Source organism: Vanacampus margaritifer, chromosome 9 (assembly GCF_051991255.1).
Source record: "Vanacampus margaritifer isolate UIUO_Vmar chromosome 9, RoL_Vmar_1.0, whole genome shotgun sequence".
Taxonomy (NCBI): Eukaryota; Metazoa; Chordata; class Actinopteri; order Syngnathiformes; family Syngnathidae; genus Vanacampus; species Vanacampus margaritifer.
In genome coordinates, this window is record NC_135440.1 from 17,795,992 (window position 1) to 17,809,640 (window position 13,649).

General features: G+C 41.0%; 1 protein-coding gene across 1 annotated transcript; it reads right to left on the bottom strand.

Moving 5' to 3' along the window:
* Nucleotides 1-259: 259 nt before the first annotated feature.
* On the bottom strand, nt 260-13,352 carry cdh17 (cadherin 17, LI cadherin (liver-intestine)). The gene is made up of 21 exons (XM_077575721.1): nt 13,245-13,352; nt 11,771-11,972; nt 11,634-11,690; nt 10,024-10,080; nt 8,345-8,440; nt 8,117-8,254; nt 7,906-8,041; nt 7,660-7,818; nt 6,235-6,387; nt 5,929-6,134; nt 5,737-5,868; nt 4,893-5,043; nt 4,463-4,672; nt 4,320-4,396; nt 3,997-4,185; nt 3,416-3,660; nt 1,907-2,037; nt 1,410-1,634; nt 1,223-1,333; nt 786-902; nt 260-715 (listed from the first exon to the last, which is right to left on the bottom strand). Exons 4-21 carry the CDS (start codon nt 10,072-10,074, stop codon nt 633-635), a joined length of 2,610 nt encoding a protein of 869 aa, XP_077431847.1. The 5' UTR covers nt 10,075-10,080; nt 11,634-11,690; nt 11,771-11,972; nt 13,245-13,352; the 3' UTR covers nt 260-632.
* Nucleotides 13,353-13,649: the final 297 nt, after the last annotated feature.

Here is a 13,649-nt window from a genome sequence, read left to right on the forward strand (position 1 = left end):
CACAATAGACAACAATCACACTACGTGAGTCAGAGCCTTGACTGCTCGGCGACAGACGGCCGGTGAAGAGGAGGAAGAGGAGGAGGAAGAGTAAAGCAAAAAGACCGACGAGAGCGTGTTAGCTGTAAATGCTGAGTGAAGTGTCACAATGTGAACTGAAGGCTTTCCAGTAAAAGGGGAGATGTTCACGTCACATGCTGGCCCACGCGCTTCTTCATACACACAGAAACAGTAACACCATCTCTAATGTAATAGTGGCTCCCATTTGTTTTGTTTATTGGGGGAAAAAGAGCAGTAAAAGTACAGTATTCGCCATTTTGGATGTGACATGTTTTTAGACAATAAATTAAGGTGGGACCACCTAACATGATTAATCCTGCTTTGCAACTTCTAATTATGTCTTTATGTTGTTTATTAAGTCTGTATTTTAATCCTGCTTTGCAACTTCTAATTATGTCTTTATGTTGTTTATTAAATCTGATAGTAAATACAGCATGCTCAAGAAAACGAAAAATGACTTTGCGGCAATTTCTACTAACATTTGTACACCTTTGTACACGTTTTCCTATGAATGTCATTCACCAACAAAAATCCTCGCATGACACGAAAATAGTACAAATATGTCCTTGTGTCTACATCAAGGCGTTCTTCTCCACCTCCTCGCTGTCCTTACTGCGTTTACCTGAACGCTTGACTGCAATGATGAGGACCAGAGCTGCAAACATCAACAGTGGTTGATTAGTTTCGGAATGGTGGGGCATTAGTTGAAAGTTGCTGAAACTCACCACAGAATCCCAGAGTTCCCGCCAGGATGCCGATGGTGGGTCCCATTCCGTATTTGAAGCCGTGCTGGGCTGGTGCCACGTAGCAGTAGCCCAGCTCTGTGCATGTGCACACGTGCACTGGAGGACGGAGGAATAGTTTAGTATGTGAACGTCAGATTTTTTTGGGTGTAGTTTGTAACTCAATTTTGTTTAGCTTCCTGTTTATTTTGGGTGTAATTCCACTGTCGAGCAGTAGATGGTGGCATTCTTGAGTTGAGTTTGAAGATTGAAAACAGGAAGTGCAGTATTTCAAGTCAGCCTAGTTTTTGCTTAAAATGATTGTATGTCACATCCTATGTAGTCTTGCTTTTTACGCCTACAGGTAGTGACGGCTGTGGGTTCGTTTAATAATGTACACCTTTGTTTGTCTATAGTTGAGTATGTATTTCTTCACTGACCCTCAAAGGGTTGCGCGACTCCCATTCCTGCGTTATCTTTAATGTTGATGGGCAGGTTGAACGTTCTGTCTTCCGTTGGTGTCTTCTTCAGGATCAACTTGGCCGTGGTGCCTACACAACGGATGAGCATGATGGAAGTGCACAGAAGTTGTCTGACGGCACGTGGGAAAATTCTTGCATCATTTACCGTCAATGGTTTGCAGCTCCCAGTTGTGAGATTTCTTGCTGAAGGAGAGGGAGAATGTGAAGGGCTGCGAGAAAGGGGCGGCGTCTCCGTCGCGAGCTCTGATGAGCACCGGCTCGGGTTTCTTCCGGCACATGAAGGCCTGCGTCTCCGTCAGTGTCGGGACGTTGTCGTTCACGTCCAGCAGCCTCACCGACACCACACGCTCGTCGGACTTCTCGGGGTTATCTGTGGACCGGATGTGACGTTTAGAGTTCAATTCATGCCCTGTGATTGACTGGTGACCAGTCAAAGATGTTGTCTGTTTTTTGGCTAACGTTAGCTCTGATTAGCTCCAGCTTCCCACAACCCTAATGAAGACAAGCGCTATAGATGGATGTTGTTACAAATGCCTTACAATAGAGCAAAACGTGAGTTACTCTCATTGTGTAACTTTTTGTAAGGGTTTTCTCCCAACAGTGCAATCTAAAAACAAAAGTGTTTTTAAAAATGTGTCTGACCCTTCTCGAAGGCAGTGACCATCACATCAAAGGTCTCCAGAGTCTCTCTGTCCAGCTTGTCTTTGGTCCTGATTTGTCCTGTGGTTGCGTCCATCTCTAGCCAGCCATTGGCGTCGCCGTCCATCTTGAAACTGCCCGACAAACAAACAAAACACGCGAGGCCGTCACTTTCTGCATATTCAGACAAAGTCGGAGGAAACAAATCGATAGTTTACTCGTGTATGCGCACGTGATGGAGCCAAAGCCCAAAACAAGCAGGCAAATTTAAAGTGCGAGGAATTATTGATGCCTTTGTGATTGATGTGCACGTGCTGCTTTTGAGGTCAGCCTACTCGTTGATCACGTTGTTATAGCTTGTAAACCTGCACAGGAACATTGTACACGTATACACACAGTCTAACTACGTAAATAACAAAGTAACTATTTTTTTTAAAACTGATTAACTCACTCACTTACTAATTAAGTAATCACTGACTAAATCATTAGCTATAAAACAACTTATTAACTTAGTAATTAACTACATTACTCACTAACCTACTAACTCACTTACTCCACTCATTCACTCACTCAGAAAATCCCTCAACCAATTACCAACTCCCAACTCTTTGACTAACTCATTAACTAAGTAACTCACAACCAAAGCACATTTTTAACTGACTCACTCACTTACTTCATCATTCATTTACTTACTAATTAAATAACCCATTAAGTAACGATCTAACTAAATAACCCACTAACATATTAACTCGTAAAATGAGTCATTTACTCATTCACTAACTCATTCCCTAATTCAATCACTAAGTTGCTCCCTTGTTAATGCACTCACTCACTCTCTTTTAATTTATCCAAAAATTGAATACAATTAAATAACCCATTATAGTATCTATCTTGATAGTTCTGTAACTTACCAACTCACTAACACACTCTAACTCACTAACTCTTTTTATACAGACTTAATTATTAACTAACTCAATCACTAAGTAGCTGAATGAATGTCAATGAACTCACTCACTCACTCACTCACTCACTCACTCACTCACTCACTCATTCGATATATACATCTAACTATCTATCTATCGAACTTTCTAACTAACAAACTAACTAACTAACTTCTATACAGAATTACTCTAACTAACTCAATCACTAACTAAAATTACAATAACCCATTGTACATCTAACTAGATGGTTCTCTAACTTACTAACTCACTAGCTCAATGAATGTCAATGAACTCACTCACTCACTGAATAACTCAATATACATCCCATTAACTAACTAACTAACTAACTAACTAAAAAACTAACTAACTAACCAACTAACTAACTGACTAACCAACTAACTAACATTTCTATACAGACTTACTCACTCACTCACTCATCATACATCTATCTAACTAGATAGTCCTCTAATTTACTAACTCATTCACTCACTCACTCGCTCACTGTTTGTTTCAAATTTCCGTGACGTTTCAGAGGCGAGTGTGTGCAGCGTTTCGGCTGGTGGTCCTTTACCGTATCTCTTTGCCCTCGGGGTCTTTGGCCTCCACCGTGAGCAGCACGTCTCCCTTTGTGACGTTTTCGTGCACAACCACATCCAGGACGTCCATGGTGAATTCCGGGACCTCGTCGACGTCAGTGACGGACACGGACGCGAAGGCGGTGGATTCGTCGCCGTACTCCAGGCCACTCATCAAAGGTTCCGGGTTCCGAGCGTCGATCTTCAACTTGTAGGAGGACGAGCTCTCAAAGTCCAGAGGCTGGAGACGCACGACGAGTGGATGTATGACAAATAATGGAATGTTTGGATGGCTAAACACTAACCCAAGTGGACATTTAAGGGAACTGCATGTTTCCATTGTTAGCATAGTGACTAAAATCTGAACCTTTATCCAGATTCTCCTTAATTACATTTCAATAGACCATTGAAAAAAAACATTTGCTTTTGTTTTACTAATTTTCATCCCCCAAAGTGCATTTCAAATACCATTTAACACTTGATTGCAATCACATAAGCATAACTGTGAAGTGATTACATTCTAATAAAAAAGGTTACCATGACAACTGAGCTCAACACGTAAGGGCCTCATTTGTACCTTTGCGATGACCACGTGGCCGACGCCTTTCCCGTCCGTTTCCACGGCAAAGACGTCGTCGTCGTCGCCGGCCGAGATGTGAAACTCGATGAAGGAGCTGCCGCTGTCGGCGTCGTCGTCATCCGACGCGCTGATGCTGAGCACCGTATGTCCCACGGCGGCGTCTTCGGCCACCGTGTAGCTGCCGTACTGCACCGCCACACGCAGAAGATGGACTTGACTTGAGTAAAGACTTTTTTGGGGACGACTCTTTTACTTGAATTGTCTACATTTGAAAACATATCTGTCATTGGCATACTTTATTATTACGATTGTCGGCTTACATCATTCTTCTCAAACACTGGCAGCTCGTTGTTCACATCAATGACCTTGACCACGACCTTGCAGACTACACTGTAAGCTGAGGAAAATAAATGATGATTAATTCAAGGACAAACGCATGTTTGTGTGCGCGTGTGCGCGTTACCTGGATCACTGACTCTGACATCCAGCTTGTACACCTGATGGTCTCTGCGCTGCAGCGTGCGCAGCGTTTGGATTTGACCCGAGTCGGCGTCGATGGTGAAGGCCTCGGGCGAGGTGGAGGGCTGCTGGGACATGATGGCGTAGGTCAGCAGGGCGTTCAAGGTCTCCGCGTCGTCTGCGTCGTGGGCCCCAAGCTGACCGATCGGGCTGCCTGAAAACACAACGGAGATTTATTGACGACAAACTAAAATGCTTTTGTACAAATTGTCGCCCATCCTTCCACAAAAATAAACAATAAATAAATAAATGACATAATAAATCATAATAATATAACAATAAATATTAATAATTAAAAAAATACATGAATAATAATAATAATAATATAAAATAAATGAACATTCAAATAAAGAACTCGACTGCCGAGGTCTTACCCGCAGGCTCGTCCTCCTGCACCTCAAACACACTCTCCTCTTTCTCGCACATGGGTGAGTTGTCGTTCACATCCTCCACCACAACCTGGATCTCCATGGGCGGATCCACCTGGTTCTGATATTCGTCTTCGGCCATCGCCACCAGGATGTACTGAAACACGAGCAATCGGAGATTAAGTTCAAAAGTTGGACTTTATAGTGGTACCTTGAGTTAAGAGTTGAATTCATTACATAATCGTTAAGTCAAAACAACTTTCCCCATTGAAATGAATGGAAATGCCATCAGATGTCCAAAACTCCTTTTTTTGTAATGTGTAATCGGTTCAATTACTTCTAAAGTAATGTAACTAATTACATTTGATTACATTTTTTGATTACTTTCACATTTTAGCACTTGACAGCAATATTTACGACTACACAAAGAAAAAAATAAAATGGAGTAATTTTTTTTCAACTGCTAAAGCAAAAGTAAACGGTACACTTATTACTTATTGTACTGTAACACTTTTCACTGCCTGAACATTTCTTTAAATGTTCACGATACATTCAGTCTAAGCAAAATAACCAAATTAGCTGATGAATCAACATCAACTGGACTGGCCTGCAGAAATTCACAATGGCCAGTCAGTGCTGGGCCTACAACAGCTAATCACAATTTCGGGTTCACAGGCAAGTGTTGGCTTTAGAAGCGGTTAAAAAAATAAAAAAAACAATGATTTGATATTCCGAGTTTTCGTGGCAATTTTTTTCAAATATTACTAAAAAAAATTTTTTTGTATTATAACATGTAATTCGTTCGTTCCCAACTCTGCCTTGTGCAAGATTTTTTTTTAGAGACGTTCACCATGTCCTTCTCCTCCCTGTCCAGCTCCTCTGTGAGCAGGATTTCTCCATCCTCTGTGATCTGGAAGGGGAAGCTCATCTCTCGCTCTTTCTGCACAAGCCTGTAGATGGCGCTGGGCTCATTGGACTGGACCTAGAACCAGAGAGCATGATGGGTGATGGGGTCTGCGTGTGAGTGAATTTTTCTCCTCACCCTCGTTATGACTCTCGGGTAGGATCCTTCCAGATGTTCCCTAATGGTGAGCCTGCCGGGGTTGACCCAAAGGTTGGGCTGCACCGCAATGTGCACCCTGGTGTTGCCGCTCAGCGCCATTTCGGACGCTCCTCCCATGTCGTGGACCTTCACGATTAAGGTGTAGTCCGGGTCCTCCAGGGGGTCCAGATTGCTGCGTCTCATCTCTGACACCACAGAAGAAGATGAGTTGTAAACATGAATGACAATCCGATAATGCTCGTCGTCATGATCGGTGATGAACTGAAATGAAAGTTGGAAACAGACCTGCTCTCTCCACACAGGTGAAGAAGGGGTTTTGTTCATAGGGGATGGTTGGGGATGGACAGTAGTCGTTAAATTTGGCCTTGAGAGAGTCAGCGCTGCGTTCTTCTCCTCTGTCAAACTGGATCATCTCTCTGGCATTCAGCATTTGCTCCCCTGTCACACAAAGTAGTGGGCACAATTTGCAATTTCATATTTTCACTTTCTCTTCAGTCACACAAAAATTATTAAGCTAACCCACCGTCATACACGTTGTAGTGCAAGACTTCAGTGAGTTAAATTTTTGGAAAATAAATGCTTAATTTTGTGTGAAGAGGTTGAGCTCCCAGGAACATACCGAAATCTCCCTCTGCACATTATTGGTGCTTCATCGTTTGTTACATCAATTATGATGTTCTATTTGTTTATCTAATTGAATAATTGGTTACTATATTGTGAATAACAAAGTAAAAGTGTATCGAAATAAACAATTGCATATATACGCTTTTAAAATGTCACATTGTATTGGGTAATTGTAAAAGAATTAGAATTAAATTAATTGTAAATCCAAGAATTAAAAAATGACAATAAATTATTCTCCAAAATGTTTTATTTATTATTTCATAACTAAATTATTTATAAAAAATGTTAGTTTTATGTTGTTTTATTTTATTATCAAAATATCCAATTCTACATATACATTTAAACGTATTTTATTTGTTTTATGAGATAATTGTTTATTAATTACATTAAACAAAGTTTAAATAATACAATTTAAAAAGTTTAGTTTTATATTGCTATATATAATATATTTATTGTTATTTAATTTTGATATTCTATCCTTAAAATGATTTTTTTTTACATGTATTTTTATTTTATTTTATTAATTTTATTATTATGGGGAGAAGTAATTCTTCCCAAGGAAACTGTATTGCACTTTAAAGGATCTAAAAAACTTTTTTTTTTTGTTAAGATTCTTCTACTCTGCACATCCTCTAGTATTACACAAAAGAATCACTATCTAAGCACAGGTGAAACCCAAAGCCAAAAACAAACACTAATGTTTAAGCAATTAATCTAAACACTCATCAGTCACATGTTCCAATCATTTTTGCTCACATGAAAAGCGCTCGTCTGCTCTGTCCTGAGTTGTTTAAAACATCTAGATGTAAATACCACGAGGTAAAAACTGGATTTCTGAACTTTGGTCTCATATGCATCTGTTGATCTGAAACCTAAAATGTCTTCAGTATACAAAAACAAAGCCTCGAGTGAGTCGTGCCCGTGCAGATGCGAATTCTTTCTTTCTTCTGTGTAATCTGGTTTCACTCTGACACTATGCTGCCAGATGACGGCCAGAGATAGACAGATTATTGACACCTCGCACTCTGCACGTGAGGCGCCTGCGTTAAGAGGCAGGGGGCGGGGCGAGGCGGGGAGGGGCGGGACCTTGCTTAGTTGTGGAGATCTCGCCCGTGATTGGGTCCACCTGGAAGAGCAGCGTGTTGTGCCGGTTGGGGATCTGGCTGACGATACTGTAAACCAGCTGAGCGTTGGGAGTGCCGGGGTCGTCTCGATCCAACGCAAACACACGAGTGAACGGGACACCTGCAGCGATACATAAAAATGCCTCCGTGGTTGGATTGAGGTTCCAAATGTCAACGTTGGGGGTCTAGAAAGTAGACTCATGCATACCTGCTGGGTTGTTCTCTCGGACCAAAGCCGTGTAGTAAGTCTGGTTGAAATACGGGGCGTGGTTGTTGATATCCATCACGTTGATGGTCACGTAAATCGGACCCTCCACCACCTCACTGTCCACTAGCGCCTCCACCTGGAGACAACAACACAATCATATAAATTGTGTCCATGAGACATTAATTGTACATGTATGGGGAGTGTATGTTACCGCAATGAGGTAGTTGTCATTGTGGGACCAATCCAGAGTTTTTTCCAAGTAGAGCCAACCATCAGCTGCGATCTTGATGACATCACTGCCTTCTCCGTTCAGCCTGAAAGCGTCCACGCCAGGATGGCTCGCCTGGAACTGAGCAAAAATGACCAATTATTTAGATCAACGTAAAAAAGAAAAGAAAAAAAAGTGTAATTAGTGGACGTGTTTGTGTTTGTGTAGTACCTGACAGAGGACGTAGGGTACAGGCGTGCCCTCTCGCACCTCCAGCACCACGTTCTCAAAAGGGATCTTCTTACCCTCCAGGCCCGACCCAGCAGCCTATGGAAAGGTGGGTATGCAAACAGTTCACATGGCAAAGCGTGGCAAATCTGTCAATTTGGAGTCAACATTTTTGACTTTTGAGTACGTTTGATTTAAAAACGTCCGAACGTACTTGCAAATACGCTCAAACATACTCGCAAGTATGTTCGAAAATTCTCACAAATATGTTCGAAGATACGCGTATGTACGTTCAAACATACAATACGTGCAAATACGTTTGAACACACGTGTAAATACGTTCGAACACACGCGCAAATATGTTCGAACATAGCAGTACGCACAAATACGTTCGAACATACAATACGTTCAAATATACTCACAAATACGTGAAAATTCATTCGATCATACTCAAAAATACGTTCAAACATACTCGCAAATACATTCGAACAAACGTACAAATATGTTCAAACACATGCGCAAATACGTTCGAACACAATCATAAATATGTTCGAACGTAGCGCAAATATGCACGAACAAACTCGCAAATACATTCCAACATATGCGCATATATGTTCGAACTTACAAATATGTTCGAACTTACAAATATGTTCGAACATACTCACAAATATGTTCAAGCATACGCCCAAATATGTTCGAACATACTAGCGATGCTAATGCTAATACACTCGTTTGTAGCATTTACTGTAGCTTACAAGTACGTTAGAACGTACTCACAAGTCAAAAATGTTTACTCCACATCGGCATTTCCATGCTTCTGTAATTTTAAGTGCCTCTGATTAACGGCAAATAAAGTTGAGATGTTCTAGTAGGGGGCAGCACGGTGGCTGACTGGTTAGCACGTCCGCCTCCCAGTGCAGAGGACGTGAGATCGAGTCCGGGCTTCGGCCTTCCTGGGTGTAGTTTGCATGTTCTACCCGTGCTTGCGTGGGTTTTCACCGGTACTCCGGTTTCCTCCCACATTCCAAAGACATGCATGGCAGGTTAATTGAACACTCCAAATTGTCCATAGGTGTGATTGTGAGTATGGTTGTTTGTCTCTGTGTGCCCTGCGATTGGCTGGCAACCAGTTCAGGGTGTACCCCGCCTACTGCCCGAAGCCAGCTGGGATAGGCTCCAGCACCCCCGCGACCCTAGTGAGGAAAAGCGGTCAAGAAAATGGATGGATGGATGGATGGATGTTCTAGTAGGCTTTCTAGGACTTTTTGTTGTTGTTGCTAGCAACAGTGTTGTGTTGTGCTGGACATACAGAATATGAAATATAACCCAAATAGTTGATCTAATATTACAAATATAATGAGTGTAAATTGATGAACAATATTTCCATTGTGTGGGACGCCCATTTGATCAGAACCATGGAACAGAGGTCAAAGTGGAAGAAACAATCTTTTCACCGCGGCTCCCAAACGTCAGTCGGTTATTGATTGATCCGGCATTCCGTGGAAAAAGTCCGGCCTTTTCTTACAAGACGGGACGGGACAAAGGACACCTTTCGCTTCAATGAATCAGCCATGAGTCACACTTGACATCACGTATGGCTTCTCAGGAAATGGAGTGTGGTTCCTCTCCGAGAGGGTTCGTGTGTGTTTGGACATTTTCTAATGAATATGCAGTGTACTCACAGAGCCGAGCAGGAGTGCCAGAAGACACAGATGCGCCATGGGAGTCATCATCACAGTCTGCGGATAAACAACAAGAAGGAGACGGATTCATGCGGAAGATTAAAACATGTTTGTTGTGTAACATCCAACTCAAGTTTTTTTAGTTAGAAGTGATTTTTTTTTTTTTTAAAGACTCCTGAAGAAAATGTCAATGTGCACTGTACACGTGCGTATTGTGTTTGTCTATCCTGTTGCGTTCAAGTCCAGTTGCGTGACCCCAACGACACGTTTGCCTTAAGCGCTCACGATAAATCAAAATGGGCCTTGAATGAAAACACTCGCTAACTCCATTGGGTATCGTATCACTGTATCGATGTTATTGTGATATGCTATTAATGTTAATAACTTTCACTGTGTTTCAGCATAATCAAATTGTTTATTATGTTTACCAGATAAAAATCTTGGCATTTGCATCAAGCTTTCATTTTATATTTTTGAATTTCCTTTACTAATTTCGGTTGTAGCAATATTTAGCCATACAGTAAAACAGGAAGAAAATTCAAGGGGCGGCCATTATGCCACTTGCTGTTGACTGACAATGACATCACATTGGGCAACGACCAATCACAGCACACCTGCTTACTGGGTTTGGCCATGTGATTTTCACAAGCTGAAAAAAATTAGATGTATAAAAACGTGTGGATTTTTCTGCTTATTTCATATTTCACAAACAATATTAAGCAGAATGCCGTCTTTTAGAACATACAGTAAAGACCATTTTTACTTGACTTTCCTTTCAAACGTTAATTTGTATTTACTATTATTAGGCTTCTCTGATTGGCTGTAAGAGATCAATGGTCCCACTTCCTTATTTGGGCATCCGTTTTGGCTCAAGTTTAAAGCACCAGATTTGGTTTCTTAGCCAACAAAAGTGCATTAAACAGACACTTCATCAGGTACACCAGCAGCACAATCCAAAAGTTCTAATACAAGAGCGATATGTGACAAGTGTTTTTTAATAGTTTGGTTAACTTTTCCAATCAAGAATAGCCAACATACGAAATATTGGTAAATTAGCAACGGCTGAATTTTTTAAAAATTTTTCTACATCTAATGTAGTGTTTAGTAAGCGTACAGTATAAAATGTTACTTAGGACTGTTTTGCATAAAATCCCATAAAATCTTAAAAAAGACATTAATCTATTGCATAATAGGCTATTTAATCATATTACCGACACGTGAACATGACTCAAGTAGAACAATGAAGGGGGACGTGACCCTGGTTGACAAGAGTGAAGGTGACATTGAGTGGCAGCTAATGACCTTTTTTTTTTTGTCACCAACCGAAGAGACTCGATAATTAATAAACACATAACAAATTTTTCAAAAATTGCTTGTGCTTTCCCGAAGTCTATACACAGTACGCTATGCAAATATACGCTACGCCCAAGTGTTTTCACTTTCTTTGACGTACAGCAACGGTGCGCAAAGGTCACGCTGAGGAAACCATTGACAACACACGCAAAAGAAAGCCTCCACAAGGAAAGTCAATACACAATCTTTTTTTAAAACCAACAACTTTAAATACACGAAAACAGAAGCGCGTGTAGACGAGCGTGTCGGCGACGTACCTTTCTCCGGAGAGATCCTGCCAGTCACTCCGGGTGTGACTGATGTGAATTCTCATCCTGCCTGGTCAAACGTTAACCACGTTAACCAGCACTCTTTTATTGGATCTAATCATTGTCTAATCAGCACTGTCGCCCACCAATGGGCGGCGGGCTCGGGGCAGGAAGGACGACGCACTGTAAGGACTGGTTTCACGACCTGTAATCTCGCTGCGGTGATTTAAAGGCAGAGTATGATCACAAAGTAATGAAAGTGGTTATCAATAAACTCAAAACACTCAACTTTTTTGCTTCAATTCACGGACATTGTGCCGCTCCTTCTGGTATGCGTACCTTGACCACCTGGGGGCAGTATAATACAGACAGTTTTGAGTAAACCACAGTATTTTGCAGAAGTAAAAGAATATATGTGAATATTATTATATTGTCCGTCTATATGTCAAGCGAGCGTTTGTGTTCAAATACCCGTTACATGAACACCTCGAAAATGATGATATTCATTAGACCGTCTATGGTCTTTTGCATTGCTTGTTAGCATTAAGCTAAACAGTTATCTAAAGCAAAGCTATGTGGTTGTTTAAAATGCAAAATGTGTCATTCTCTTTATTTTGTTTTTAGTTTGACAGCTGGGAGTGGCAATAAAGAGTGCAAAGCTTCTTTTTGACAGAATTGTTCGCTATCTGCCAAACTGCTTCTCAAAAAACAAAACAAAAAAAGACAGGTCGATCATGTCAGGCAGGGCACATCTGCACTTAAGAATTCAACAATTTAAACCTAGAAAAATATGTTGTATTAATATTAATAACTTTAATAACTTCATGATGTGCATTTGTACTGTATTTTTCTTTATTACATTTAAATAATGCTTTTTAAATGAAATTGGCCTTTGGTTTGATATTACTGTTACAGTAGAGTCCATTCTAAAAGACAGAAACTCTATTATTGTGGTATAACAACTTTACTTTTAGTAAATATTTTTAGTTTTTTAGCCTCTCTTATATTTTTAATGGTAAGTATTTATTTTAAAAGTTAAAAAAAATTATGCATTACCCTTATTCTGTTAGAAAAGACAACATCAAAGGGTATTAGCTAAGATATATTTTTTAATTAATTAATTGCTAACACAATACACTGTTGTGGTATCGATAATAATACCACAACTGGGCTAATATCACCCAAAAAATAAGTTGACTTCATTGCTGTAACTTTTTTCGCTGATTGGCTGGGGCAGGTCACATGGTTCTACAACCTTATGGTGACGGACAAAGCATCATTTTTGGCCTCAAGTTTCAGTTAACGAATGTGCTTAATTGCTTTATACAGTGGCCTACATTTGACATAATGGGTCACTTTGAAAGTGTAAAACCAGATTTATGTGTGTTCGCCATTTAAAGGTCATCCTTACAGTGAACAAGAAGACTTGAATGTGAAGAAATCCTACTGCTCGGTGCCAAGTTTCTCATGGTCAGACTTTGACCTGCACTAGTGAACCGCTTCCTGTCAGATTGCCCATTAGCGTCAATGGCTGATAAGGCCGCGCGTCGTCAATAGACGGATCATCGCACCCCTCGCAATCACAGAGGTCACCTGACAGGTCACCTTGGAACAACTGACCTCAATTCCCGCCAACATCCCTGGTCGATTTTCAGGCATATTTATGCGGCATCGGCGTCGCTAGCTTGCAACATCCTGCGGAGGAGGAAGAAAAAAGGCGACAATGTGTGTGAATCCTTAACTGCGCAGCCTGTGAATGAGTCACTGTTTTGACAGCAGGCGTTTAAACGCAACCTGCGACTGTCGACACCTCGCACAAGAGCGTCCAATTCATTAGCATGGATTATGTAATAGCGCAGGCCAGCATGTGGCAACACCTTCTGCTTGACAAGTTGGGAGGGCCCCGCATGGTGTTAGAACACGCACACTTCCTTATGGAAAGTCTTTGGAGCATTTTTTTCTCTATCCTTTATATCCACCATTAGGTTCGTATGTACGATGTAACAGTATGCTCTCTTAGATACC

Excerpts from the sequence above, each read along its gene's own strand:
- cdh17 (XM_077575721.1), bottom strand. The coding sequence starts at position 10,074 with ATGATGACTCCCATGGCGCATCTGTGTCTTCTGGCACTCCTGCTCGGC. Across the intron at positions 8,441-10,023 it reads TGGCACTCCTGCTCGGCTCT|GCTGCTGGGTCGGGCCTGGA; the intron begins GTGAGTACACTG and ends ACCTTTCCATAG. Across the intron at positions 7,819-7,905 it reads CCGAGAGAACAACCCAGCAG|GTGTCCCGTTCACTCGTGTG; the intron begins GTATGCATGAGT and ends GTATCGCTGCAG.